Source organism: Poromitra crassiceps (assembly GCF_964638095.1).
Source record: "Poromitra crassiceps genome assembly, chromosome: 6".
NCBI lineage: Eukaryota > Metazoa > Chordata > Actinopteri > Beryciformes > Melamphaidae > Poromitra > Poromitra crassiceps.
The window spans coordinates 37,299,577-37,325,540 of record NC_139627.1 but is presented as its reverse complement, the minus strand read 5'-3'; the positions used below and the strand labels follow the sequence as shown (position 1 = coordinate 37,325,540).

Below are 25,964 nucleotides of genomic sequence, written 5' to 3'. Positions count from 1 at the left end.
CGACTCCAGGAAACAGCCTTTGGCAAAATATCACTGTGGTGGTTCTTGAGGGATCAGATTATGACGATATTTGGCGAAAACGGGAATAAAAATAGCTATTTAGATGCAAGAAAGACAGGCTCACACTTGGCCCCAAGTCAGCTCCATTTTACAACGGACTTGGACGCTATTGATGTCAAAACAACGCTAGGACGGCCAGAAACGCCGCGGAGATCGCCTGGTGAGTGGCCAAATCATAATTAATGCCAGGAGATGGGTCCAGGTTAAAAAAAAACGAAATTCTCCTTTAAGTTCCGTCTCTGTACTTTTTCAAGTTTTTCGTTCATTCACACACACCTTTGTTTTCCTTGTGCTGACTTTACAGCAGAGATGCTCACAAGTCATTTTTTGCAAGTCCAAGTCAAGTCTCAAGTCTTTGAGCTTGAGTCCAAGTCAAGTCTCAAGTCTTTGAGCTCGAGTCCAAGTCAAGTCTCAAGTCTTTGGGAGTCAAATCCAAGTCAAGTCTCAATTCTTTGAGATAGAGTCCAAGTCAAGTCTCAAGTCTTTGAGATAGAGTCCAAGTCAAGTCTCAAGTCTTTGAGATAGAGTCCAAGTCAAGTCTCAAGTCTTTGAGATAGAGTCCAAGTCAAGTCTCAAGTCTTTGAGCTCGAGTCCAAGTCAAGTCTCAAGTCTTTGGGAGTCAAATCCAAGTCAAGTCTCAATTCTTTGAGATAGAGTCCAAGTCAAGTCTCAAGTCTTTGAGATAGAGTCCAAGTCAAGTCTCAAGTCTTTGAGCTATAGTCCAAGTCAAGTCTCAAGTCTTTGAGCTATAGTCTAAGTCAAGTCTAAAGTCTTTGGTCACAAGTCCAAGTCAAGTCTCTTATGGATGAGTGTTCTATCATCTTCTGCATGCCATCCGGTCTGCTTAGAACACTGCATAGCTAAAACTAAGGAATTTAAAGCATGTCATCACTCCTTTATTAGCATACAGTAACAGCATTGATGAGTTGACATTAGTAGTAGTAGTAGACATGTCCTTAATTTTAATGCACACAAAAATAAAATAAAAATAAAGATTGTTCACAAATCTCAAGTCCAAGTCAAGTCTCAAGTCTTTGAGGACGAGTCTCAAGACAAGTCTCAAGTCACTGTCGCACAGTCACACTCACTTAAGTGCGACTGAAGTCCAAGTCTCAAGTCTAAATCCCCATCTCTGCTTTACAGCCTCAAGCAAAATCATGGAATGTGTTGTGAAGTTTCAAACTAACAAAGGAGAGGATCGCTTTATCCCTAAGTTCGCTTGACTTACGGCAAACCCATAAATGCCTTTATGCATGCAAACAAAAATAGTCCAGTTTACTTCACATTTCATTCTCGTGGTTTTGGATCTTATGTGTTTACGATGACAGTAGCCTGTTCTCGTAAAGTTTGCAACTGCAAAACAGCGACGCAAGGACGGTGTCTATCAGTTGCCTTGGTAAGACTGCTTCCAATTCTTCCGGTAGAATCATGGTAGGAGCATCCCATAGTTTGTCAATTCATTTCTACCCTCCCCCTTCATCCAAGGGCACGTCCGAAGCTGTGAGTGTAACTTGATTTGGAGCGACACTTGGTAATGAAGTGATCGTGGGTAGGGGCTGGTTTGAGATTGGGCTATACGTCAACCTGTGGAATGTGAAAGTGAGTTTCAAACCTCTCTGTGATTGGTAATATCCTGTGTTTATCCTTTAAAAGCTCTGGAGAGATGTGGATTATGTGCACCAGACACCTATGTGGCCAAGTTGAGCATTGGGTGTTTATACAAGGTCCAGAGAAAATCCTGTGGGAATGGGATAATAAAATGTCATCTCTGGTCTCGCTATAAAATAGACAGCATGTCTATTTCTGCCACCATTTTTAATTACAGTATTGTTTGTCACTGTAACTTTGTACCTTTTTGTAACTTTATTCTGCTTATTGTATGTGGGTGAAGCCAAAGGCAAGTTTCCATCATAGTGAACAATAGAGCTAATTGCATCTAATCTATGCACTTTATAATTTATGGTGTGTATTTTGGGCTTTTCTGTTTCCTCCATCTTCTGCTATTATTGATCGCTGCGCTGCATACTGCACAGAGACAAATTCCTCATTTGTAATATGATTAGTCACTATGGCTATTAAAATGATCTTGAATCTTGAGTGACATTTCTGTTTTTCCATCCTGACCATGAGCAGTGTGCCGGGAAATACACTGTGGTGGCCGATTATGAGAGAAGTGGTGCACAAGAGCTGTCGGTCAAGAGCGGAGACGTGGTGCAACTGGTCAAGAAGGGGGACGAGGGCCAATGGTGAGACTGCAGCCTTAAATTCATCTCCTGTATGAGAAATAGTGATGTATGCGTTATGGTAATGACGTACTGTTTCCCATCTGTTTTTCATGACGGAAGCTTGTGTGTGTGTTTTTGTTGTTCATGCAGGTTTGTGCGTAACCTGAGGACCAGTAAGGAGGGCTGGGTCGCTGCTGCTAATCTGCTCACCCTCATTGGAGAATCACAGTCGTGTCAATCTCTCACCAGCTCGGGTATTTAAAAAACAACAACAACAACAACAACGTCAGATTATTTTGTGAGTTTGAAACAGACAATTGTTGAGCAAAAATAATACATCTGAGATTAATCTTCAATGCTTGTGTTTGTGTACCAGAGGGCAGTGGCTCTGGAAACCTCAGCACATCCTCCAGCTGCAGTGAGACCTACACAAGCTTCTCTGACATCAAGCCCTGAACCTACCTCCTCACCAGCAAACCCCTCCGCACTCACTGTCACTGCATCACCTTATCTGGGTGATGCTATATTGCCAACATCAATACTCAAAAGATTTCTGTCACATTTTCCACTGAAAGCTGTATTTTTGCTTGTTGTTTTTTTTGTATCACAAAGGACACCAAATGATGTATATTGAGATGATGGCACATGTTATACATTTGATTGTGGCGCCCTCATGTGGTGAACATACTACATGACATACTGCAATTCCCCATCAAAGTACAGATCTTCCATTCCTAAACTTGTCCATTCTTTTTTTGATCAAGAGTAGGGGATCCATGTGATTGTAATGTAATAGATGTATGAGTGGGCCAGCAGGACTGATCTCAGTCAATGCATCTATTGGCGTTAACAGTAAAGTGAATCAAGATTAGAGATCACGTGTGGATGACTTTTTTCACGCTGGCATTGCATCTCTCACGACGAGCTTTGTGTCCATCTGCAACAATTCCCCTCTATCCTTTACAGGAGTTTGTCATTTCAATGTTATTGTAAATATAAAAGTAAGAATGAAATGAATACATTAGCTTTCATGAATGTTGCTCTGAGAGTTAATCACTTCTTTGTCCTCTGCTCCTTCCCTCTAGAAGTTTATTTATTTATCAAAAATGAAGAAGTCCCACATATTCATGCTTAGTCTCAATTCACCTCTATTGCTCTCTGTCTCTCCTTCCCCCTGTTTTTGTTCAGTTGTACCAGCCTGTAGGGAAACGTGTATATGTGTTCTGCCCACAGCTGCCCAGACATGCACCATGAGCTTTTGTCTTGTGGGTCTCTGATGGACTCTGGTCTAACTCTGTGGGTCTTCATGTATGCTACAATTTGAAATGTTTAATGTGAATAATCAGAGATTGTTGTATAGAGCTAACTTATTCCCTGTATAGGGGTCATGTTCTGAATGTAGATATTGTTCATTAATTTCATATGTCATACAATGTTTGTTATTTGAGATGCTATATTGTAAATTAAGTATGGTAATGTTTTTACATAAACAAAAACTTATGAGGATAATTCAGTCATTGGCCTTGTGGTGTGTGTGTACGTGCGCGGCGCGTGTACAGGAAGCGTGGGGGGAGCAACTGAACTGAAATAGACTGAAATGAAACTGAAGCTATCCAGCTGGGTTGCCAGGTTTAGCAGAAACACTCCTACTTGTGTTTTCAGTGTCAGATTTTTGTGTTTATTAGCAATGACCACTAAAATGATAAAATGATAAAATAAGATAAGATAAAACTTTAAAGGGGCATTAAGCTAGGGTAAACCTTAACCTGTGACATGAAATGCAACATCTGACAAGTATTAAATACAGTAAGACAACAAATAAAATCATACATGAAAGATCATGATCATACATTATCAAAATGAAATTGAATTTCAAAAGTAGCCCATTAAATAGTTGTTCTCTCAGAATACCGTAAATTAAATTAAATGCGACTTAAAGGATGCCAACTGTCGTAATACACCACAGAAGAAGAAGACATTGAAACAGTACATCGTTGGCTGTTGGGGGATATTTTTCTGCTATCTGGCAACCACACTGACCACCAGAGGAAGTTGCTCTCACAACAATACATACATGCTCACAACTACTCGACAACGAATGAGATTCAACTGGAAAACCGCTACTCGTCTATTTCTCTTCACTTATCCAGTCACTTATATTCACAATATATAGTCGGTAGATATGAGTATGGTTAGAAACGTGTTCTGCATACTCTGCCAAAGTTCCAAGGAGACGAGGATTACTGGACCGTTGTCGACTAAAGATTCCGTGACGGCTCATCAAAACTGCTTGGTAAAAACACGAGTATGTCTTGGTTTTGTTGTGCACCGACGACCCAAGCCTTGCCTTGCCTCAACCCACGCCTACGCCGAGCTGGGCGTGAACCTGTTACACGCTTTTGCGATCACACCGCACGCCTTTTGCACGCCGAACCTGGAGCCGAGTCACAAGCGCCTCTCCTCTCTCCCGACTGTATTTTTTCACGTGTTGTCCAGAATTGTCATGGGTAGCCTCTAGGTAAAATAAATCGGATATATTTAATGTTATATTGATGCTGGATATGTATAACCAGGTCTGACTATAGTCGGACATTTTAGAGAGGTGATCTTGCAAGAATATGTGCTGGCAGCCTGGCACAACAACATTGTCCATCTTGCTTCTTCGGTCGCTATTCTCTCTCATGAAGATTTGTTTGCCGACGGGGAGAAAGCCCCACGTGATAGCCACCCGTCAATATCTCTGTCTCTCTGCTCAACATGTTGTAGTAACTCCATTTTATTTTGAAATTCAGTTGACTTTTCCATTTCCGACGGATATTGTGCGTTTTTCTTTCATGGCTTGACAGAAGAAGTCTGCCTGCACGCGCCTTGTCGGCTTCAAAATAGAACTCTCGCCTATTCGATAAAATCGGCAAGGCATAGGCAAGGCGTGGGTACACGCAGGGTTCACGCTCAGGCGCCCGGTGTACACAGCCTCGTTGACTAAAACGGACGCCTCTTAAAAAGCGTGGGTAAAGGCAAGCAGTAGCGTAGCCAGACTCGGCTCATTGGGTGTGCCACAGAAAGCCAGGGTGTGCCAGGGGGCGGAGCATTTGGTGGCGGCCGCGAGGCCGCCGCCAAAACAATTTTGGGTCTTTTCAAACCAGATTTAGAGGAATATTTGTGTGTTGTTTGCTCCTTTTCGCACTCATTATTAGCAGGTAGAAGCAGTCAATTAAATTGTATTTTTTGGCAACATGTAAAACCACTTTGTTTAGTATCTCAAAAAAGTCTCACCTACTTTTTCCAATGAGTGTTCTAGTCGGGAAAGAACGCAAATTTGGTTGGCATGTTCGTGTGGACCCGTATATTATTAGAAATCTGAGACGCATGCAGATGCATGACTGAAAAGTCTCCTGGCTAACGTTAAATGCGAAGGGACACGCCGCCAACATCTTCACTGTGCGTGGCGTGCATTAGAAAGTGCGTTTCACAGTGATACATGGGGGCTGCTAGTACTGTTAACGCTAGTTAGATAGTACAGTAGTGTGGCAGTCTCTAATATGCTACCGCCGTTCATTCCCCAAAAGCACACACAACAGCGCTAGAAACAATCACATACATGTTGTGACTTGTGTACTCACCATGCGATCATCAAATAATAATCCAAAGTACGCGAAACTGTCATTTTCAAAGTAAATCCATAGCGAGAGGAACCAGCAAGAGTGGTTCCAAGAGGGTTACCTCTCTGCAACGAAAATCACTTCCTTGTTTGCCTGAGACGCATGGGTACACATGCGTCTCAGGCAAACAAGGAAGTGATTTTCGTTGCAGATGGGAACGCTCTTTGCTACTTATTTTCTCTATGGATTTACTTGCAGGCGGACAGTTGGACACAGTGCATGACAGCGTTGATGTGTTTTGCAGACAAAACAAAAAACCTTTTTTACCCCATTTTTTTTGGGTGTGCCAGCGGCCTGTCTGGGTGGCATTGGCACACCCTAGCACACCCGTGGCTACGCGCCTGAAGGCAAGGCATAGGCAAGGCTTGGGTCGTCGGTGTGTAAGCTGTTGAAAATGTGGCCGGGGGACACCTCACCATTCCGAAGTGTCGGCATTCCGATCATTGACTTCTATGCTTTCGCCATTCCGAAGTGTCGGCATTCCGATCATTGACTTCTATGCTTTCGGAGAGGCGGCCCTTTTTTTATCTCCAAAAAATGTTTCGCCGAGAGGTTAGGTTAGGCTTAGGCGTGGGGGGTGGGAGAGGTTAGGGTTAGGTAGGGTCTGGGGGAGGGTTCTTTCGCAATGGCGAGGTTAGGGTTAGAATTTTGTCGGAATGCCGGTATTTCGGAATGCCGAGGTGTCCCCGTGTGGCCGACTAGCTGAGGAAACCTACTTAGGTGCAGCATAATGGAAGGAAAGTCCCAGTGATTTGTTCTAGGCGGGTACTCACGCGTCACGCGACCCGGACCCGGAACAGGGGGTCGGTCACTCAAGGCTCGTTTGAGATGACTGCCGCCTCGCCTGGAAAGCAGGCGAGAGCAGGCGAGCGCAGTCAGGCGAGGCGTCAACAAGTCGAACACCCCTGACGGCACACTCGCTGCTGCTTTTCTTCTTCTACAGTTTGGTTTAACAGCGGTTTGTAAACAAATTAAAACATGCATTAGCGCCACCCACACTCACTGCTCAAATAACACAGATCTTCAGATTCCTTATTTTTATTTTAATGTAGGCATTCCAGGTGGTATTTATGTAAAATATGGAGTGACAGCTTGGAATAGATATAAAATTGAAGTTTCTACACTTCACTGTGGGTTTGTGATGCACCTGTGTTGAACCAATGGGCGCTCAGCTTGATGCGTTTCTCGTCATCCTCTGTCATCCACAGTCGGACGCAGTTGGTGGGGAGCAACTGCGGCGCCTCGCTCCAAATCTGCGCCCGCCTCGCTCTCGCGAGAGTCGCGTGACTCACGCAGTCGGGCAGGACGGAGCAAGTCGGACAACTTTCTAACCATCATGCAACGGGGCAAGCAAGGCGCTGGTCGAATCTGCGCAGAATTTGCTCATCTCAAACGAGCCTAAGGCTAGATAGCTTACCCTACTGGCTTACCCGCGCTGCCGGCCAATGGAGAGCGACGTCGTCGCATGACGGCCATCTTGCTACAGGGAGCTACTAGGAGTTATGAGCATCTGTTGTTGGGTTAGTATGGCAACATCAGATGATCATAACTCCTAGGGAAATGGATGAAACTGCATGAAACTTTGTGCCTGAATCCCTCTCATGGCATAGATGCTTCAGTTTAATTTTGGTGTAATTTGGAGCCCATCAAAAAAATAGTGTTTTTAGTGTTTTTTTTTTTTTTTTGGTCGTATCTCGGGAACGGAATATGCTTGTAATAAACCAAACCGTTTGTAAATCCGTCAAGATTTCAGCGAGTTATGAGTATTTTTGTCTGTGCAGGTCACCAGCTACCATAGAACGTACCAGAAAGGCACTGTAGCAAGATGGCGGCCGTTCAACGACGCTGGTGACTCCGCCTTAAGCCATCTAGCCTTTATATATATCTATGCGGTCACTCGCCATTCGTTCAAAACAATGAGCACGGATGTGAATTTTGTAAATAGAGAGCCAAAGGGAAACGTCACTTCCTGCTTTCTCCCTGTACCAGCGCTGGGGAAAATATGAATGGCAGTGAACGGAGAATAACATTACTTTTTTGATCGCGTTTGAATTGTGCCACGGGGTGCCAACGTTTATTTTGTCAATTTAAAACATAACTTTGCATGTAAAGAAAGTCGCAGTTTATCGTCAAACTGAAACGTAGTCTTGTTCAGCTTTGCCGGTAGAGAAAGTGACGTCACCTAGGCAACAGTGCATGCCATGTAGTCTTTCTGATTTATAACTTATAGTGCAACAGTTTGGCGACAAACTGCAACTTTCTTGACAATCAAAGTTATGTTTTAAATCGTCAAAATTAACGTTGGCACCCCGTGGCACAATTCAAAAGGGATCAGCAAAGTAAGTTATTCTCCATTCACCGCCATTCATATTTTTTCAGCGGCTGGTACAGGGAGAAAAGCAGGAAGTGACGTTCACTTTGCCTCTCTATAAACAAGACACACAAGGAGGCATTGTGACATCATCAGTGATGTCATAAAGCCCCTCTGATGATGTCATAAGATGCGAAGTTGTGATATGATCAGTGATGTCATTCATCAGTGATGTCATAAGAGCAAGTGAGCCTGCACAGCAGTCGAGCTGCAGGGCGGGCTCGGCCGTGGCATTGTGACATCATTGATGTCATAAGAGCATTGTGATGTCATCAGTGATGCGAAGTTGTGACATCATCCTGACCAGAAGTCGAAATGAAATTGTTGCCCAAGCTGCTCATTTTAATTTGCATAACTAGGCATATAGTTCGTTTTGAAGCTCATAGGTAGGGTGATAAGCATCTTACTTTTGTCATACTTTGAGTCCTGCTGTCCACAAAGCTTCAGTTTTTGCTTAGATCGTCCTAAAGCTTGATCACGTTAATGTAAATCAGCCGACATCATGACAAATTTACGAAGAAAATAAAAAAAGAGCATCAAAGCTGTGGTATATGCAGCGCCTGCCCTGGATGTTTGCAACCACAATTAATCTGGCTGGCTTCCATGTGGGTGTAACGGAATGTGTGACATATGTGTACACTGTCACACACACATTATATATAATATAAAGAGACAGAGAGTTTGAGTTTTAACAAGCCTTTAATGAAACCTCTACCTACGACATGTACATCATGGCAGAGGACAAACAATTTTCACAAAACACGAAATCAGAACCAAAGCAACCCCTCCACATCCCCCCCCCCCCCCCGACACAGCAACAACAAACAAACCAAAACCGACCGGTCATGGACATTCATACACATTGTCAAGCCCTCCTCATCCCAACTCTGTGTTAAAAACCAGCTCTCCTCCCTCCAGCCTGCACACAGCTTCCCCCAGACACCACCTGCTCTGAACAAGACTACAGCAGGGTCTTCTTGGACATCTGAATCTAGTTTCCTCTTCCTGCTGAGGTACGCCGGCATCTTTGCCTGCCCCAGCAAGAAATTTACAATATGTCCCATGATCCTCTGTTTACTCTTGCCACACTGGAAACCAAAAATAAAGATGGAAAAAGTAAAAACGGCACCAAGAAAAGCAAACAAGGAAACCAGCACATTGAAGAGAGGCCTGAGCCTCACACTGTCTCTGAAGCAGTGAAAGATTGTCTCTCTCACCCCACACAGAAAGGACAGCCACTGTTCACATCAGAGTTCACCACAGAGACAAAAGCATTGACTGGCAGTTCCCCTATGTAGTACCCTCCACTGTAAGTCTCCGGCATACTTTGGCAACGGCCCCTTATACAGTGTGGTCCATGCAGGCTTAACCTCCGACCCCACCCCGAGGCCTGTCCTCCATGGGGTGTCGACCCGGCTGCCCAGCCTGTCTCTGTTGAAGAGAGAGAGAGAGAGACTGGGACGAGTTGAGGTCAGGGTGAATTGAAGAGAAACTGGACTAATTGACACATTGTGACACATTGTGTATGAAAAAAAGCATCAAAGGCGTGTTATATATGTGCTGTTACACCCACATGTTACACCCACATGTTACACCCACATGGAAGCCAGCCAGATGAATTGTGGTTGCAAACATCCAGGACAGAGAGAGAGAAACTGGACTATACAAGTCAAGTCTGTAATAGATTATGGAAACAGTGGATGGATAAATCCAGGAGGCAGTAATGCAATGCAATGCCGTAATACACAACAGAAGAAGAAGACATTGAAGGAGTACACCGATCGATGGGGATGGTGGGATATGAGAAGCGCAGGAAGGAACAGGAGAGAGGAGACAATTATATCGACACTCAGGTTTGGACACAGACGCACTGGATTAAACAGTTTATTAGTCATTGTAGGAAAGCACAATACAGGTAGATGTGAGTGCGGGCAAGAAGAAACAATTGAACATGTAATGATACACTGTCAGAAATATGAGTCAGAAAGAAGACAGCTGGTACAGGACCTCAGAGAGGTAAAATTAAACTTTGAATTGGTGGATATTTTGCAAAAGAACTCTTACTGTTATCAACTCATATTTAAGTATCTTAGAACAACAAATTTGATTGGGAGGATATGAGGATATTATTGTAGATGTATATATATATAGAAAGGCTATGTATCTATATGTATATATATTTGTTTCTTTCTTTAATTTTCTTTTTTATAAATACTAAATAATAGAGTAGATTCTGATCCACACTCCATACCAGTTGGTGGCGGTAATGCACCAATTCGTTGTTTACCAACCGCCAATAACCTTAAAGAAGAAGAAGAAGATTGGGGGATATAAAATACTAGAAGAAGAAGGAGATTGTTGTGGGATATTTTTCTGCTTTCTGGCAACCATTGGCCACGGGGAACTTGCTCTCACAACTACTCGACAACGAAGGAGATTCAACTGGAACGGCTATTTCTCTTCACTTATCCAGTCACGTCGGTAGATATGACTGACGTTAGACTCGTGTTCTGCATATTCTGCCAAAGGTCCAAGGAGACGAGGATTACTGGACCGTTGTCGACAAAAGATTACGTGACGGCTCATCAAAACTGCTTGGTAAAAACCACGACTATTCACACAAAAAAAACACGACTATTTGTCTTGGTTTTGTTGTGCGTAAAGCTGTTGAACAGGCATGAACCTGTTTGGTCTTTCTACAGCCTATGATTTGGGCCGACTAGCTGAGGAAACCTACTTCAGATGCTGCATATCAGGCGGGAACGAAGTTTAGAAAGTGATGTCATTGTGCAAATAACGGTTAGCAGCTTGGGCAACCGTTTCATTTCAACTTCTGGTCAGGATGTTTAAAAAATAACCATTGCAAAACTAGCCTAGGCTACAAATGCTGTCGTACATATAATCAGATGTTATATGTTATGTATCTGTCCCTACATCTTTCAAACTCGATAAAATACACAAATTGAACTGATAAATGTTATACATATCTTTTGATATTGTAGGACTGAAGAATTGTACTCAAACTTTATGGTTTAACTCCCGTGCTCGGTAAAACGATATCTCAGGGACGCCTTGAGGGAATTTCTTAAAATTTGGCTCAAACATCCACTTGGAATCAGAAGTGATTAGATTTTGTTGGGTGCGGGGCTCGCGAAAAGCGGCCGTAGCTAGCTGATGTGTGTGTGCCTGTGTTTGTGTGTGTGTGTATGCAAAGCACTGAGGTGACCGTTGAAGACGTTTACATTATGACATTATGGGATATTACTCCACCCATAAAAACACATGATGTTAAGACATGTGTGCAGTCTGCCCAAAGTGTTAGTTCAGTTATGTTTAGGCTATGTTTAGTACCAGAGCTGGTATGTTTATGTTTCTAATCCCCCCTGCACCCCCCACTCCGGTAACACTTCATAATACTGTAATAAATGTGGGTTTAATATACCAGCAGGAGAAACTGCTATTGTCAAAGCCCTTAAATGATCAATTGCACAGACTGGGGTATACAATACAACAATCTTTATTAGACAATCAAAGTAGAAAATGACACTTAATTCAGTTAGCCTATTTCATAAAAGAGGGCAGGGCAAATAGACAGGGGGCAACCAGCCACAATAAGGCTTCCATTAGTTTGAGAAACCACCACACACAGGGCTAAGCATAACCTAGCTTTAAAGCACACCACTCGAACACGGCATGCAAACACCCTCTACAGGAGGCACTGCAAGTTATCAAACAACACTTAATCAATAAGCACTGCGAACGACCATTTGTTAGATTAAGTGAAAACATGGGAATACTCTTCATGCGTTTAGTTAGCCTTCCCTCCTCTGCTTCCCCCCGCCACCCTTATTAAAACTACAAATAGGCCTAAATGCACATATAAATAACTATAGACAATTGATATTCAATATTAAAAGTAAACTTAACTCGCCCGCTTGGGCGCGACCCTCCCCGGGGTCTACGCTTGGGATGCCGTCCAACTCCCCGGGGAAACGGCTTCGCTGGACGACATGAACAACAGCATACAGCTGATCACTTGGATTCAGTCGGGCGGTAGCAGGACGTCCGACTGCAGTATGGGAGCTATGCAGGCTGCAGCATCGACACACTCTCTATTATGTCTCGTCCCTGGCTGGCTCCCCCTGGGCCTACACAAGAACCCTTGGGCCGCAGCCGCTGGCTATCTATCTTCGTCACCGGTGGTCCTATCTGACCACGATCGACCCCCCCCCCCCCGAAAGCCTAACAGAGTGCTGAGCTACAGCAGCGTTGTGCTCCGCCAACGCGAATGTGAGTCCCACTGTCTTTTAAATGTTCAGCGTCTCATTCCCCCCGTGATCAGTCCCACCTGCGTGTAATTGTCAATCAGGGAGTCCCTATTCCTGACGTCATGGACCCACAGCTGATTCACATCACAATACTGTAACACAAAAAATGGGTAGTTACTGAGGAACGAGTAAGGAACGAACCATTAGTTCATGAATAGTTAATGATTAGTTAATGAGTAGTTGATAGGTAGTTCCTTAATGGTAGTTACTTAAGAACTGACCATTAGTTACCATGTTAACGAACCAGTAAGTAATGATTACTTCCCTAAAAAAATTTTTTTTTCATTTGTTTTCATTTACTAGTTCATTAATAGTTAATCGGTAGTTCCTTAAAGATCCTTAATGGTAGTTACTTAAGAACTGACCATTAGTTCCCATGGTAGTTACTTAAGAACTGACCATTAGTTACCATGTTAACGAACCAGTAAGTAATGATTACTTCCTTAATTTTTTTTTAAATATTTCACTAGTTCATGAACAGGTAGTTCCTTAAGAACTGACTATTACTTACCATGTTAGTGCATCATTACTTCCTGCTTACTTTACCATTAGTTCCCATGTTTGTGCCCCCTCAAGTAAAGCAGTAAATCTTACTGAGTTGTTACTAAGGAATGCACCATTACTGCCTGCTTACTTTACCATTACTTAACATGTGTGTGACCCCTCAAGTAAAGCAGTACATCTTACTGAGTAGTTACTAAGGAATACACCATTACTTCCTGCTTACTTTACCATTACTTAACATATGTGTGACCCCTCAAGTAAAGCAGTACATCTTACTGAGTAGTTACTAAGGAATACACCATTACTTCCTGCTTACTTTACCATTACTTAACATGTTTGTGCCCCCTCAAGTGACGTGCACGCACGTCACTTGAAAATCGGCTCACAGAATCGGCATTTTAGAGTGACCGGCGCAGATCACCGATCGAGGCCGATCACGTGAAAATCGGCCATTTCCGGTCACGTGCCGATCGATCGGTGCATCCCTAATACCATGTACTGTATTAGTTTAAAATTGGGCGGTATTCCCCTCCAAGACTGCCTTTTTCATGTACACAAAAAACATCCAATTCCCGTAAGACCTCTATGTTTAAGTAGACAAGTTTGTCTATTTGAATTCTAATGATGTTGCCCATGATATGTTCTTACATGTGGTATCTCATTTGCAGCTTTATTCCTCTGGGATTTATTGCCAAAATTCACCAGAGTTTGATGACTTATTTGGGTTTTCTGTGGAGGATGTGAAGACTGAGGCCAAACGAGGAAGTAAACTGGTAAATTCTTTGTTACTCTGTTAAACTTAATTGTGAATATATATTTTAGTTTTTTGGGGATAAGCCTCCTCATTCAATTCTGTGCCAACAAAAACAAATGAAATATGACCCATTTATTTGCATCATTCAGACCTGTGACAAATGTAAGAAAAGGGGAGCCACTGCTGGGTGTGAAGTGAAACGCTGCAAGAAGTCCTACCACTACCCATGTGCTGTCTCAGATGGAGCTGTGCCTATTGAGGATGAGGACAGTGGGCAGTATGGGTTAGTCCAAGTCTGTCTGTTTATAGCTTCTCAAAAATAATTGATCATTGGTTAATTATTATTGATAGGATTATAAAAGCACCTCTGTGTTTTTACTCTTCAGGTTGTACTGCTCCAAGCACAGTGAGAAAACAGCATCTGCATCATCTAAGGTCTGTATCAAGTGATGTAATAAATATGGCTATATTGAAATAAGGGACATCACAAAAATGTGCAAATCAGTCTTCCAATACAGATGCTCCATTTTTATTTGTGCCATGGAAATATGAATCCCTGGACGTTACTGGTGAAATAAATCAACCTTTTCTCTGTAGTCCAGTGGTTGAACACAAACAATGGAACTATGCAATATGCACACAATTCTGAAAACCTGAAGCTCATGTATCAACAGCAGAACTCCAAACTGCCCAACTCTAATCACAATTCCATCCTTCTCACTCAAATACCATTTCTAAATCACATTTTTGCAAAACTCCACACACAAATGGCATCATTTAGCACACTTTGTTCAGCTGGAAAACACTGGCCTTCAAACTGCAACACCCTGATTACCAACTGGTCTCACTCATGTCTCACCTGGTCAAACTCAATTGGAAAAACACTTCAGTCATGTGTTGGAGCATAAAAGAGGCCTCAGGTGACTTATACAACAATAGTTACAATAGTTTTTTCAGTCAGTTCAGTCAGCTGCACATTTTGTATTGCAGTATCAAAATAAACATGTCCTTTGTTACCTTTTTGTATCTGTGGACTGATTTATTATTACATCCACAGAAAGACAGTCTTAAATCTGTCAGTGGCTGGCTCTCAAACGTTTTCACTTCAAGGACCCCTAAACTGACACAAATTGGACTACGGACCCCCATTTGATAAGATTTTTGAAAATGTATGAAACCCATGACCAAAATAGCCATACATTCTGTCAGGAAAAACTGTAATATCATACATAGAAACACAACAATCAAATAACTGAAACTTCCAGTTGATAACCCCCAAACCCTTTATGAGTTATGTCTTGTGTTCTCTGTTCCATGTTTTATTTTCATCAGGTGTATTGCCTTACCTGTAACAAGGCAGAAGAAAATATTAGTTTGGATTGTTTGAGTAATGTCTCGGTCATGTGAGTATGTTCACATTTTGCAACCATCTTTCTTTGTAATCTGATCTGTTTGTGATCTAAATTCTAAATGTTTCTTGTTTTGTCTGCTCTCAATATCAGCGTCTCATTGTGTTGTGTGTTCTTAGGTTATACTGTGACAAACATAGGCCCTCGTCCCATGAGGGGCCCAACAGTAAGTTGTGTTCACAGCGCGTCTCATGGCGACATCATCATGTGTTTTGTCGTTTCTTAGTATCACACAGATGAAATCTTGTATTTGACAGATCACAATGCAGTGGCTGGCCCGTCTTCTAACGCCAGTGACTCAGTGGCTGGCCCGTCTTCTAACGGCAGTGACTCAGTGGCTGGCCCGTCAAACTCATCCAGCAGTCGGAAGCGCTTATCCAAGGTACATGTGCTGCTGACAGTCATTTCAATCAGTCACATTTCAAAATGATTCAGTGATTAATCTCTTTGTTTTTTCTGTTGAAACAGAGACGGTTGCGTTCCAGTGGCAAGTAAGTGTGCACTGTGATCATTTGTAAAACGCTTTGGATAAAAGTGCTATATAAATGCAGTCCATTTGACCATTTACCATGATTATACATGTTTGGTCTGTCCTGTCCTAAGCTGAGAACACTTGCTCTTCCTCCTTGCATGATACTGACTTGACTACTTGATGTTTTTTTTGTCTTATTATAAGGTTATAACAGTCACAACTGCATCTGCTGTGACACTGCCTGACCTCTCTTCTCTATCACAGACAGGAAGGGACTCCCTCCAAACGCAACAGCCAAGGCTGGAAGAGGAAGTTATCAACTGACTCACATTCAGGTTAGCTCATTGCTTGCTTCCAGCACATAAACGGGCAAATGGCACCCACGTAGGTTTAGACAGTCTTTATGATTCCGTTACATGATGATACACACACTAATTTGTGCGATTCATGCTCTACAGATGAGGATAAAGCTAACGAAGACATGGCAATGTTTGCCCCTTTAGAGTCCGACTTAGATGAAAGCCAAAAATCTAACCAAGTAAGTCTACAACCAATTAAGAAAATTATGATCTCAGATGAATCCAGAGTAACAATGTCAGTCGAGACTATAGATGTTAAATAATTCAGTCTGTATTCTTCTTCTCCATCATTCATTTTTCTCCACTTCTCTCTCTAGACTGTGCCTCAGTGTCCTACTGCATCCATCTCAGGTAGGCTGTTACAGCAGATAAAATGTACATACTGTATGTAGCAAAGACTTGTTACACAAGACTCAAGAGGTTTGAAAACTTGTGTTGTGACGCACAGGAAATCAGGTGGCGGGTCAAAGCAGCGGTCGAGAAGATGCAGACAACGATGTAACAATCGTACATTCAGTGAGTTCATACTTCACCCATCATTACTGTCAAACACGTCCCGCCTTCAAAGTCTGTATCTGCTGTCCTTAACAGCCGTAACCCACTTTATACTGTATTGAACAAAGACACTTTTCTCTAGTTCAACATGTTAAAGTTTAATTCATGTGTTCCTCTAATTACTCGTGTAGTCCTGTAGTAGATTTATTCATTCTCTGACTCTTTATTCTCTATTTAAAAGCCATGCCTCTAAAACCCAATTCGAGTCAGTCCAGCACAAAAGTTCAGCTTGGACTGTATACAATTGATATCTTATTCACGTCGGCCCATAAAACCAGTTTCCCTTTTTGGTTGATGCTTTTATATATATATATATATATATATATATATATATATATATATATATATATATATAACATAAAAACAGTCTCTACAGGAACAAGTCCATATGAAGTTGACCGCAACACTCCAGAAGAACAGGGTGACCAAAGTTATATCAAAAGATCATATTTATTTTAGCAGAACAACGCGTTTCGCAGGCTTGCTGCTTCATCAGGTTCATAGTAAAAGTGCAGTGATTACAAACACCTTTGTAGCAGGCCGTGTGACTGAACGGCCCGCCCCTCAATGAACAGGTCAATTAAGCAATTAAATGAGGAAACACAGGTTACACAATAAAAACATACCTTAATGGGCAACAAGTGTAAGGCTCAACACATTTGGAACCAGAAATGCCCGCAATCACATTAAAAGGGCAGGAAACCTCCTAAAGAGAGTCAATGCAGGAAAGGAAAAAGTACAGCAGCTGCAGCAGTGTAAAGTGCAGCAGTTGCTGAAGATCCCCAGGAGATGGTGTAATCCCCATAACAACAAGGGGGGGGGGGGGGGGGGGGGGTTTGTTTGGGGCAATCAAAACATACAAGTTTGTATGTACCCATTGTACAAAAGTAATAAATTTAAAATAGATGTGAAAAATACAAAAACAAAAAAACAGGACAACGATATTACCCTCATTACACTCATTACAAAAAAGAATACAACTCATGATTGTCATTGAGCCCATGAGGCTCCATTGAGTCCAGAGTGAAAATCCAATAGGACTCTCTCTGTAAAAGGAGTTTCTTCATGTTCCCTCCCCTAGGTGGGAGGGAAACTCTCTCAATACCAACAAACTTAAGAGTGGCTGCTGAACCATGGTTACGTTCCTTGTAATGTTTAGCTATTATGTAATCCATGTTACCATTTCTAATGGCCGCTTTGTGCTCGGCTATGCGTAATTTAAGACTACGTTTTGTATGACCGATATAAATTTTTCCGCACGGGCACTTAAGTAAATAAATAACATTCGTGGTATTACAATTAATGAAGCCTTTGATTTTATACTGTTGTCCGGTTTTAGGGTGGAAGAAAACCTTGGTGTCTGTGGTGTTGGAACAGTGTGTGCACCTGCCACAGCGGAAATTGCCGCACAACCCCTTACTAAGCCAGCTAGAGTCAATGGGCCTAGGAGTCGAATACATGGACCTGACAACAGCGTCTCTGATGTTGTTGCCTCTTCTGAAACAAAACCTTGGAGGAAATTTGGTGATGTTCTCCAGTAGAGGGTCGCATTCAAGCACGTTCTTCCAATGTCTACAAATGATATCTTTAATGGCCTGGGAAGCTGTGCTAAACTCTGAAACAAAAGTGACTCGATACTCTTGTGGCTCCTTATTACCAGGGTCTAGGAGGGTCTCCCTATGTACTGTACTGACCTTATTTCTGGCTGTCCGGATGGTAGACTCTTTATAGCCCCGCTGTTTAAAACGGGCGTGCATTTCATTAGCTTTCGATTCAAAGTCAACAGGGTCAGTACAGATGCGTTTGAGACGTAAAAACTGTCCATATGGGATATTTTCAACTAAACGTCTGGGATGGTGGCTACGTGCGTGCAACACACTGTTCCTGTCGGTAAGTTTTCTAAAAATGGTGGTGCTTAAGCCATCATGTTCAACAGAAATCCGTAAATCTAAAAAATCAATCTGCTTCTTGTCAAATACCATGGAGAATCTGAGTGTGGGGTGTGTACCATTGATATAATCTCTGAACTCGTGTAGTATATATACGATAAATATATATATATATTTATCGTATTCCCACTAAATTATCACAATTAGCAGAACAGCTACTTTGCCAAAATGAAAATTGACTTTTGCTTTGCCTCAGGATGCAGAGTCAGAGAGTCTGTTGCCGCCCGTGACGGCCCGCGGCACCCGCATGGAGTCAGAGAATTCCCAGACAACAGGTACTGCTACGTCTTCACGCACATCAACCAGACCACATCCAGTCACACTAGACATGCACTAGTGCTGCACGATTTGGGGAAAAGGTGCGATTAGCGATTAGGGTGGACAATATTGCGATTGCGATTGTGATTGCGATATAATAAACAAGAGTTTTTTTTTTTTTTTTTTTTTTTTAACCTTTATTCATACAGGGGGAGTCTCACTGAGAGCAATGCTCTCTTTTTCAGGAGTGCCCTGTTCACATTCACACACACATTCATACCTGGAAGCTGACCAGTACAACCACAGTCTGATCTGCTTGCCACTGATCAGCTCCAATGGAGCAGTTGGGGTTAAGGCCTTGCTCAAGGGCACCTCAGTGGTGGTAATGAGGGAGGGGCAAGCGCTGCCTTTTCACTTTCCCCACCCAGATTTATCCTGCCGGTCCCGGGGATTGAAGCTCGCTTCTCTAACCGTTGGGCCACCACTGCCACTAGGTATCTAGGGATGTGCCGGCATGAGTTTTTGACGGTATGATAACCTTGGACAAAAATACCACGGTTTCACATATCACAGACTAAAATACATGAAATATGTTACAATTTAAAATATATTAAAACTAAAAAAAACAATTTGAAATTAAATTATCTTTACAAAAAAATAAAACATTTTGAGACATTTGCCTGTCCCAAACATGTAAAAAAGAAACACCAGTCAAATAGAAACTGCACTGTGTTACAGCACATAGAAGATGGCTCAGCAAAGTTGCAAAGTTAGTTACATGTCTGTCCAGCAATACTAATGAATGATACACCCCGTTTATTTATTTTGTAGCGACAGATGGCCTTAAACGCCACACTCACGTGACGCTTCTTGAGAGAGAGAGGTGAGAACGTGCATCTGCAGACTTTTAACGAGGGACCATGAAGGCGTCATGTGACAGGCTAGTTAGCTAGCCTGGAGGTGATGCTGCCAGTGCTGGCAGCTGCGACAGTGTTTTGCTATCAACCTTGTTAATCTCGTTATATTCTTCATCACAGCGGGTCATCCCCACTGTGTACCTAATCGCGCACTAGTTCTGCATAAGCACCTGCAGCTCTCTCCTTATTTTACTGACGTTCTCACTGATCACACGGCTGTTTACATGCGTTTCTGAACGAACGGCTAGCTAGTTATTAGCATAGCTTGCTGTTAGCGATCATAGATGTTCTCTCTCGCCCTCTCTGTAGATAATATGTACCTTGCTGCACATATCATTACTTATTTGCGGGAGTGCATGGGAGAAGTCTCCCGCTAGTATTGATGCCCAGTGTGATGGCTGAGAAACGTGTGTTTGCTGCGTCGCGTGTAACGTTAGTTTAAAGGAGGCTCTTACACACACACACACACACACACTCAAAAAGACGTGAAAAAAATAAAATAATCGCACACTTTTGCGGTTATGCAATCGCACGTGCTGACATCGCGATTGCGATTGCGATTCGATTAATCGTGCAGCACTAACATGCACAAGCACGGGCAGCAGCCCATTGGCCCTCTTTGGCTGAGCTGGCCCTCTGGAGGAAGAAATATGTATTTATTTAATTTTTATTATTATTATGCTGTTGTGGCTGCATACAAGTAACCCATATTTGTTAACCAAATTAATATTCGCCATATCATCCAAACTTTTATAAAAAAAATTATAGACATGCCTCCAAGGGACACAGAGATGTGGTATTGTTCTTTGTTGTTTTTATCAATTAAAAAAAAAAATATATATATAGGTTTTTCCTTCCTACTGTACTTTCTCCCCAATTGTACTTGGCCAATTCCCCCTGCTGTCCTAGTCATTGCTCCACCCCCTCTGCCGATCTGGGGATCCGGGAATTAAATCAGGGTTTCTGCGGTGGTAGGCGAGGGCTTTTACCTCGACACTACCCAGACGCCCCCTGGTGGTAGGCGAGGGCTTTTACCTCGACACTACCTAGTCGCCCCCTGGTGGTAGGCGAGTGCTTTGACCTCGACACTACCCAGACGCCCCTTGACACTGGTATTGTTGACGCTGACAATTGTGGGTGCTTACAGTAAACTACAATGCCTTCCAAGATGAGGATACTACAGCAGAGAGAGAAAGAACTAAGTTTGCAGAGCTGGATATTGCCAGCAGGCCAGCAGGTAAAGCATTATGATGTCAAGCAACCATTTCCTATAATTCATTCATTGAATGTGATTGTCTGGGTCCACAACTTCAAATCCGCCCACTCCACCGAGTTGAGTTTTGGCTGCTTCTGAAGATGGAAATTGAGTAACTACCGGTAGTTGACAATTCAGTCTGATATCAGGCTATTAATGTGACGTAGGCGTATTTTCTCATTAAGGATAAAAAAATATATATAGAAAATGTTTTAGCTAGGTTAACTAAAAACAAAATATTTCAGTCAGACAATCAATTACTCAAAATGCACAGTATATTATATCTGTGGATGGTATTGTGTTTTGTGAATGAGTTTCATATTGAACATAATGTTAAAGAGAGTGTGGAGAGTGACCCGTCTGTAAAGCCCAGAGGGATGATGAACCTAATAGCGACGGCTCTTAAAGGGCAAAACCTATCCACCTTATTTTTGAATGTCCCACTGTAAAAAAGAATTGTGCGTACAAGGTCCGGTTTAACGTGACTCATTGTTGCAGCTTGCCATTTCCTAATGTATTCTACTTGATTTGAAAAGATGGCCACCTACACTCAGTCTCTTGTACCCTGGCTGAATTGAACATAACTTGGTCAATAAGTATGTAACATACAAAATAAAACAACCCGTAATATCTTAATTTTATGTAGAATGCAGAGGACATGTAACTGTTTAGTTAAACTTGCATTCTAGGAATATTGTGCTCTTAAGATGACGTTAGTGGCTCGAGTCTGTTTCGTCCTGAAACCCACATAGGTTGCGCCAGGCGTAACCTATGTGCGATTCGAAATAACGCATCCGAGATAGAAAATGTTATGAATATAGCCACGTTATAAACAACAAACTAACGCTGGTGATCCGTATGGAAACAGTGTTACTCGAAATGGTTAATATTAGCCACAGCAGGCGATTACCCATGAATGCACTGCGCTCTTAAAGGGATATTTATCGACGAGATTTTTGCCAAGTTGGACCTGATTAGTGATTTGCTCCGTTCGCCCAGACGGGTGTCAAGCTGTCAGCAACAAGGCTGGGAGGATCACACCGGAAGAAGCACCCATCATCCAGATCAGGCAAAAATGGCCGCCAAAAATAAGGTGGATACGAAATAGAACCAACCTTGTTTTTCACACTCTATATCCTGATTTCGGATAGCTGGTTGAAAAGTGGCCAAGTTCTCTTAACCATTCACATTATCAGTTGGCCAAGTTCTCTTAACCATTCATATTATCAGTTTGACTTTGACACAGAAATAACTTATGTACGACGGAAATGTGAACAGAAATATGTACAGCTCATGTGCATGGACATAGATCAGATTATGCAGTCAGTGCAGATGTACACTGCAGTTCAGAGCAGAGCAACGGAGCAGGGCAGTTCATAGCAGTCCAGACCTGTGCCCCCCCCCCCCCCCCCCCCCCCCCCCCCCGGCAGGTCAAAGCTTATTTCATTGCTTGCTTATGACCTCAAGGGTAGATTTCAGTTTTCTTTGAAAATTTACCTAATGGCCATATCACCCGCATTTGAGGACCAACGTCCAGTTCTCAGTTCTGAGCTGTGGCTCACTTTAAAACTCCTCTCACCGGAGGAGTCTTAATCCATTGAAAGTATGCCTATGGGTATGGGTATGTGCTATGGGTTTCACTTCAGTATCACAGGCTACTTTGGACAAAGCCAAACTTTGGGTTAAATGAACTCATCAGATTAAAAGAACGACATCTTTCAGAGAGAAAACTTGTAAATCCGTCAAATTCGACTGGAACACAAGAGGATGTTTGAAACCAAGTGATGTCATGTAAGCCTAGATGATGATGATGATGATGATGATGTGTGGAGCTGTCTCTCCTCTCAGGCAGTCCCAGCCACAGGCATGCCACACACACCGCCGGGCTTTCCGGTCCACAGGAACCTCTCTGCGTTATCGGCTCGCCTCAGTGCACCAGCTCGCCTGTTTTACCTGCACCCCCTCACAATAACCATGTGCCCCCTCCTTGCTCTCACTCAGCCCCCAATGGCACGCAACACGCCTCCCCTCCCTCCCCAGTGTCCCTCCCTTCAGTCCTGGAGCCCAGCATCGACTCCGCCATTTTCTGGAAAGGTTGCAACAAGGCCGGCTGTACGCAGGGCGTCTTCTACGACTTCATCAGCGAAATGAACAACCTCTCCAACAGGATTCAACAGGACCAGGCCAGCCAGGAGGGTGAGGGAGGAGACATGATAATGAACTATGGCACTCTAGCCAATGCCTGACATGGGCCAGCAAGCATCGCTGTCTCATTATGTACTCCTCTCACACTGAAATCATCTCTAAAAGTCCTCTCTTCTCTTTTGACAGATTATAATGTTGCCTGGAGAGTGATGGGAGCCTCTGGCAAACTGACAGAGCTAATGACCAAGCAGCAGGAAGGTGAAGCAAATATTTTATAGGCACAATTTCCACTGTCAAATTGCACCATTGTGCCTTTGTGGAAGAGAATCAGGCAGTTAACTATAACAATTTTAGCAGTCAAAACAAGTTGAAGTAGTATAAATTGTTGCATAACCATGCAAATAAGCAAATATAAATTGGTCCCAAATGTTTGAAATGATAGTGAAAACCAGGCAATTTAGTTTTCTATGTATTTTTTTATTATCTACTTCTTTTATAAACAAAGTTACAACAATCTTTTAACACATACACAAATATTGCTCCTTAATACTAGATCTTCTAAATTCAAAATTGTGAGTTTTTTTGTAATAAAAAATAAAATGCTATCTAAATGACAACTCACCTGTTGTACAGAATTGAAGAAGAAAAAGAGTGAGTTGAAGAAGGAACAGACAGAAGTGGAAAAAGCCACAGCAGTCATGGACGAGGTGATGTCGGGCCTGAAGAGACACAACCTGTAAGATACTTCCACATCTCACACTCGTCTTTGAGGTCAATGGTTATATCTAATGTTTTTCTACATTCTGTGAGCCCTGTGATGGTTTGTTGTTATTTTTGAATGTTTATTTTGTCCTCCTTTTTTATACGGTACAGTATTTTTCTATTGATTGATTGTGCCTTTCATTTCATTTTTTTTTTTTTTGGTAAATATTCTAGATGGGGCTGGATATTGAAATACACTACTACTGGATTAATCCTTAAGCATTAACAGATATGAGCTCATGATTATGAGCTTTTGTAATTGAGTACGGTAAATTATTTGTAGATGGTATAATTCTATTCAGGAAAGATGTTGGAAATTAATTTACATTTATTAATTCAACAATGAAAGTATGTTTTCAAAACATATCAAATGTGAAGTTTTAAAATTGTATAGGACGAATCAGCATGTTTCTAAACAACTGGATTGGTTATACTTCTGGGTGCAACTGTCGTTCGTTTTAAACAGCAGTTCATCGTGCAACCATGCCCTCTTTAAACTCTTACTACTTCCTTCATACTTTAAGATAGACACTCTATTCAAACTTTAAACAAGTTACCACAACTATAATATCACCTTAATTCAGCTTTAATTTATATTCTGTACTGTTTGAGAAATCACAGTTTAAGTGTTGTACTTTTTTCAACGTTTAGAATGGGACCCTATGGGGTGTCTGGGTAGTGTAGCGGTAGATTCCCTGCCTACCAACACGAAGGTTCGTATCCACGTGTTACCTCCATCTTGGTCGGGTATCCATATAGGCACGATTGGCTGTGCCTGAGGGTGGGAAGCCTGATTGGGGGTATGTGTCTGGTATGTTGTATGTGTCATATATATATAGATATATATATATATACACACACACGTTTGTTTGGCACAGATTTTCAGCTTTATTTCATACTGGTTTCTGCTGCAGTGGCACCAGAATCAGAAAAAACGTTGAGTAATGCTACAGTTGCTCACACTCAGGTAGGGAAAAATCTGAAAAATATAAACATAAGAAGAATAGGAATAGACAATAAAACAATAAAATAGAAGTAGGTATATACTGTACAATAAAATACAAATATAGTACGTATATATACAAATAAATTATACTGTATCCTCAGTATTGTATCATTGTATTGTGTTTTTGAGGAGTTTACTTTTTGTTGTGATGTCATGCTGATTCGTCATCTTTGTAGTAAAAGATTTCCATACCCAGCCCTAAAAGTGGAACCAAGTTTTTCCAGAATCTTATAACGGTAGAAGTTATTTTATTACCAGTATGTATTTTTGAAATACAATTGTATTGCAGTTGTTCACCCTCAGCACCACTGTTCTCAGGTGTTTTGGTGAGGGCTTTTTTGTGTCAGTGCTGAGGTGAGCTTCCTAGTAAAATAAGGTAAATCTTTAGTAAATGTAATTGATATTTTACAAGACACTCTTTTGTAAATGTAATTGATATTTAATGGAACCTAAAAATGTAATAATGGTCTTCATCTGGGCTTTAAGTTCATTAGTCACACATAATCTAGAACAGGGGTTCCCAAACCTTTCCGTCCAAGTACCACTACGTACCAAACCAAATTTCCCAGGGACCACTTCCACTGTGTATACACCCCCCCCCCCCCCCCCCCCATAAAATTACATTTGCTGATTTAACCATGCAATGGCAGCAGAAAGGCTAAATGACAATATAAGGCTACTAGCTGGTTCAAAACGGACACACGCATGCACACCTGCCACCATTAGGCTGTGAAAAAGAGGACCCCTTTGAAAAAAAAATTAGCGTAAATTTGGAGTGTTCTTTAGCTACCTTCCTGACAAACTAGCATGACATGGTTGGTACAAATTGATTCCTTATGTCTTCTAGTTTGATATGATACCAGAATCTTCACTCTGGCTTTAAAACTGAGCCTGCTGCAGCCTCTGAAAGTAAATGTTCAAAATTGTGATATTTCCCAAACACGATATTTCTGAAAATCGGCCCAATGCGGCA

At 42.1% G+C, this 25,964-nt stretch overlaps 2 protein-coding genes across 3 annotated transcripts in view; both read left to right on the top strand.

Moving 5' to 3' along the window:
- mcf2lb (mcf.2 cell line derived transforming sequence-like b) overlaps positions 1–3,578 on the top strand; it is a 31,007-nt gene extending 27,429 nt beyond the window's left edge. For both annotated transcript variants that reach the window (XM_083639054.1, XM_083639053.1), the window contains exons 27-29: positions 2,194–2,306; positions 2,436–2,539; positions 2,662–3,578. In XM_083639054.1, coding sequence (XP_083495180.1) covers positions 2,194–2,306; positions 2,436–2,539; positions 2,662–2,741 — 297 coding nt within the window. In that variant the 3' untranslated portion in view covers positions 2,742–3,578. The remainder of the gene's footprint in view (positions 1–2,193; positions 2,307–2,435; positions 2,540–2,661) is intronic.
- Positions 3,579–10,754: 7,176 nt separating this feature from the next.
- On the top strand, positions 10,755–24,073 carry phf11 (PHD finger protein 11). Its single transcript, XM_083638885.1, has 16 exons — positions 10,755–10,916; positions 13,819–13,923; positions 14,054–14,187; positions 14,291–14,339; positions 15,237–15,307; positions 15,433–15,479; positions 15,571–15,695; positions 15,782–15,804; positions 16,050–16,120; positions 16,244–16,323; positions 16,462–16,495; positions 16,593–16,660; positions 18,845–18,923; positions 23,080–23,274; positions 23,410–23,481; positions 23,857–24,073. Exons 1-16 carry the CDS (start codon positions 10,806–10,808, stop codon positions 23,961–23,963), a joined length of 1,371 nt encoding a protein of 456 aa, XP_083495011.1. The 5' UTR covers positions 10,755–10,805; the 3' UTR covers positions 23,964–24,073.
- The last annotated feature ends 1,891 nt before the right edge of the window (positions 24,074–25,964 follow it).

Bases quoted from the DNA above. Each gene is read 5' to 3' on its own strand.
- phf11 (XM_083638885.1), top strand. From the start codon at position 10,806: ATGACTGACGTTAGACTCGTGTTCTGCATATTCTGCCAAAGGTCCAAG. The intron at 13,924-14,053 runs GTAAATTCTTTG...TGCATCATTCAG, and splicing joins CCAAACGAGGAAGTAAACTG to ACCTGTGACAAATGTAAGAA. The intron at 14,188-14,290 runs GTTAGTCCAAGT...TTTACTCTTCAG, and splicing joins GAGGACAGTGGGCAGTATGG to GTTGTACTGCTCCAAGCACA.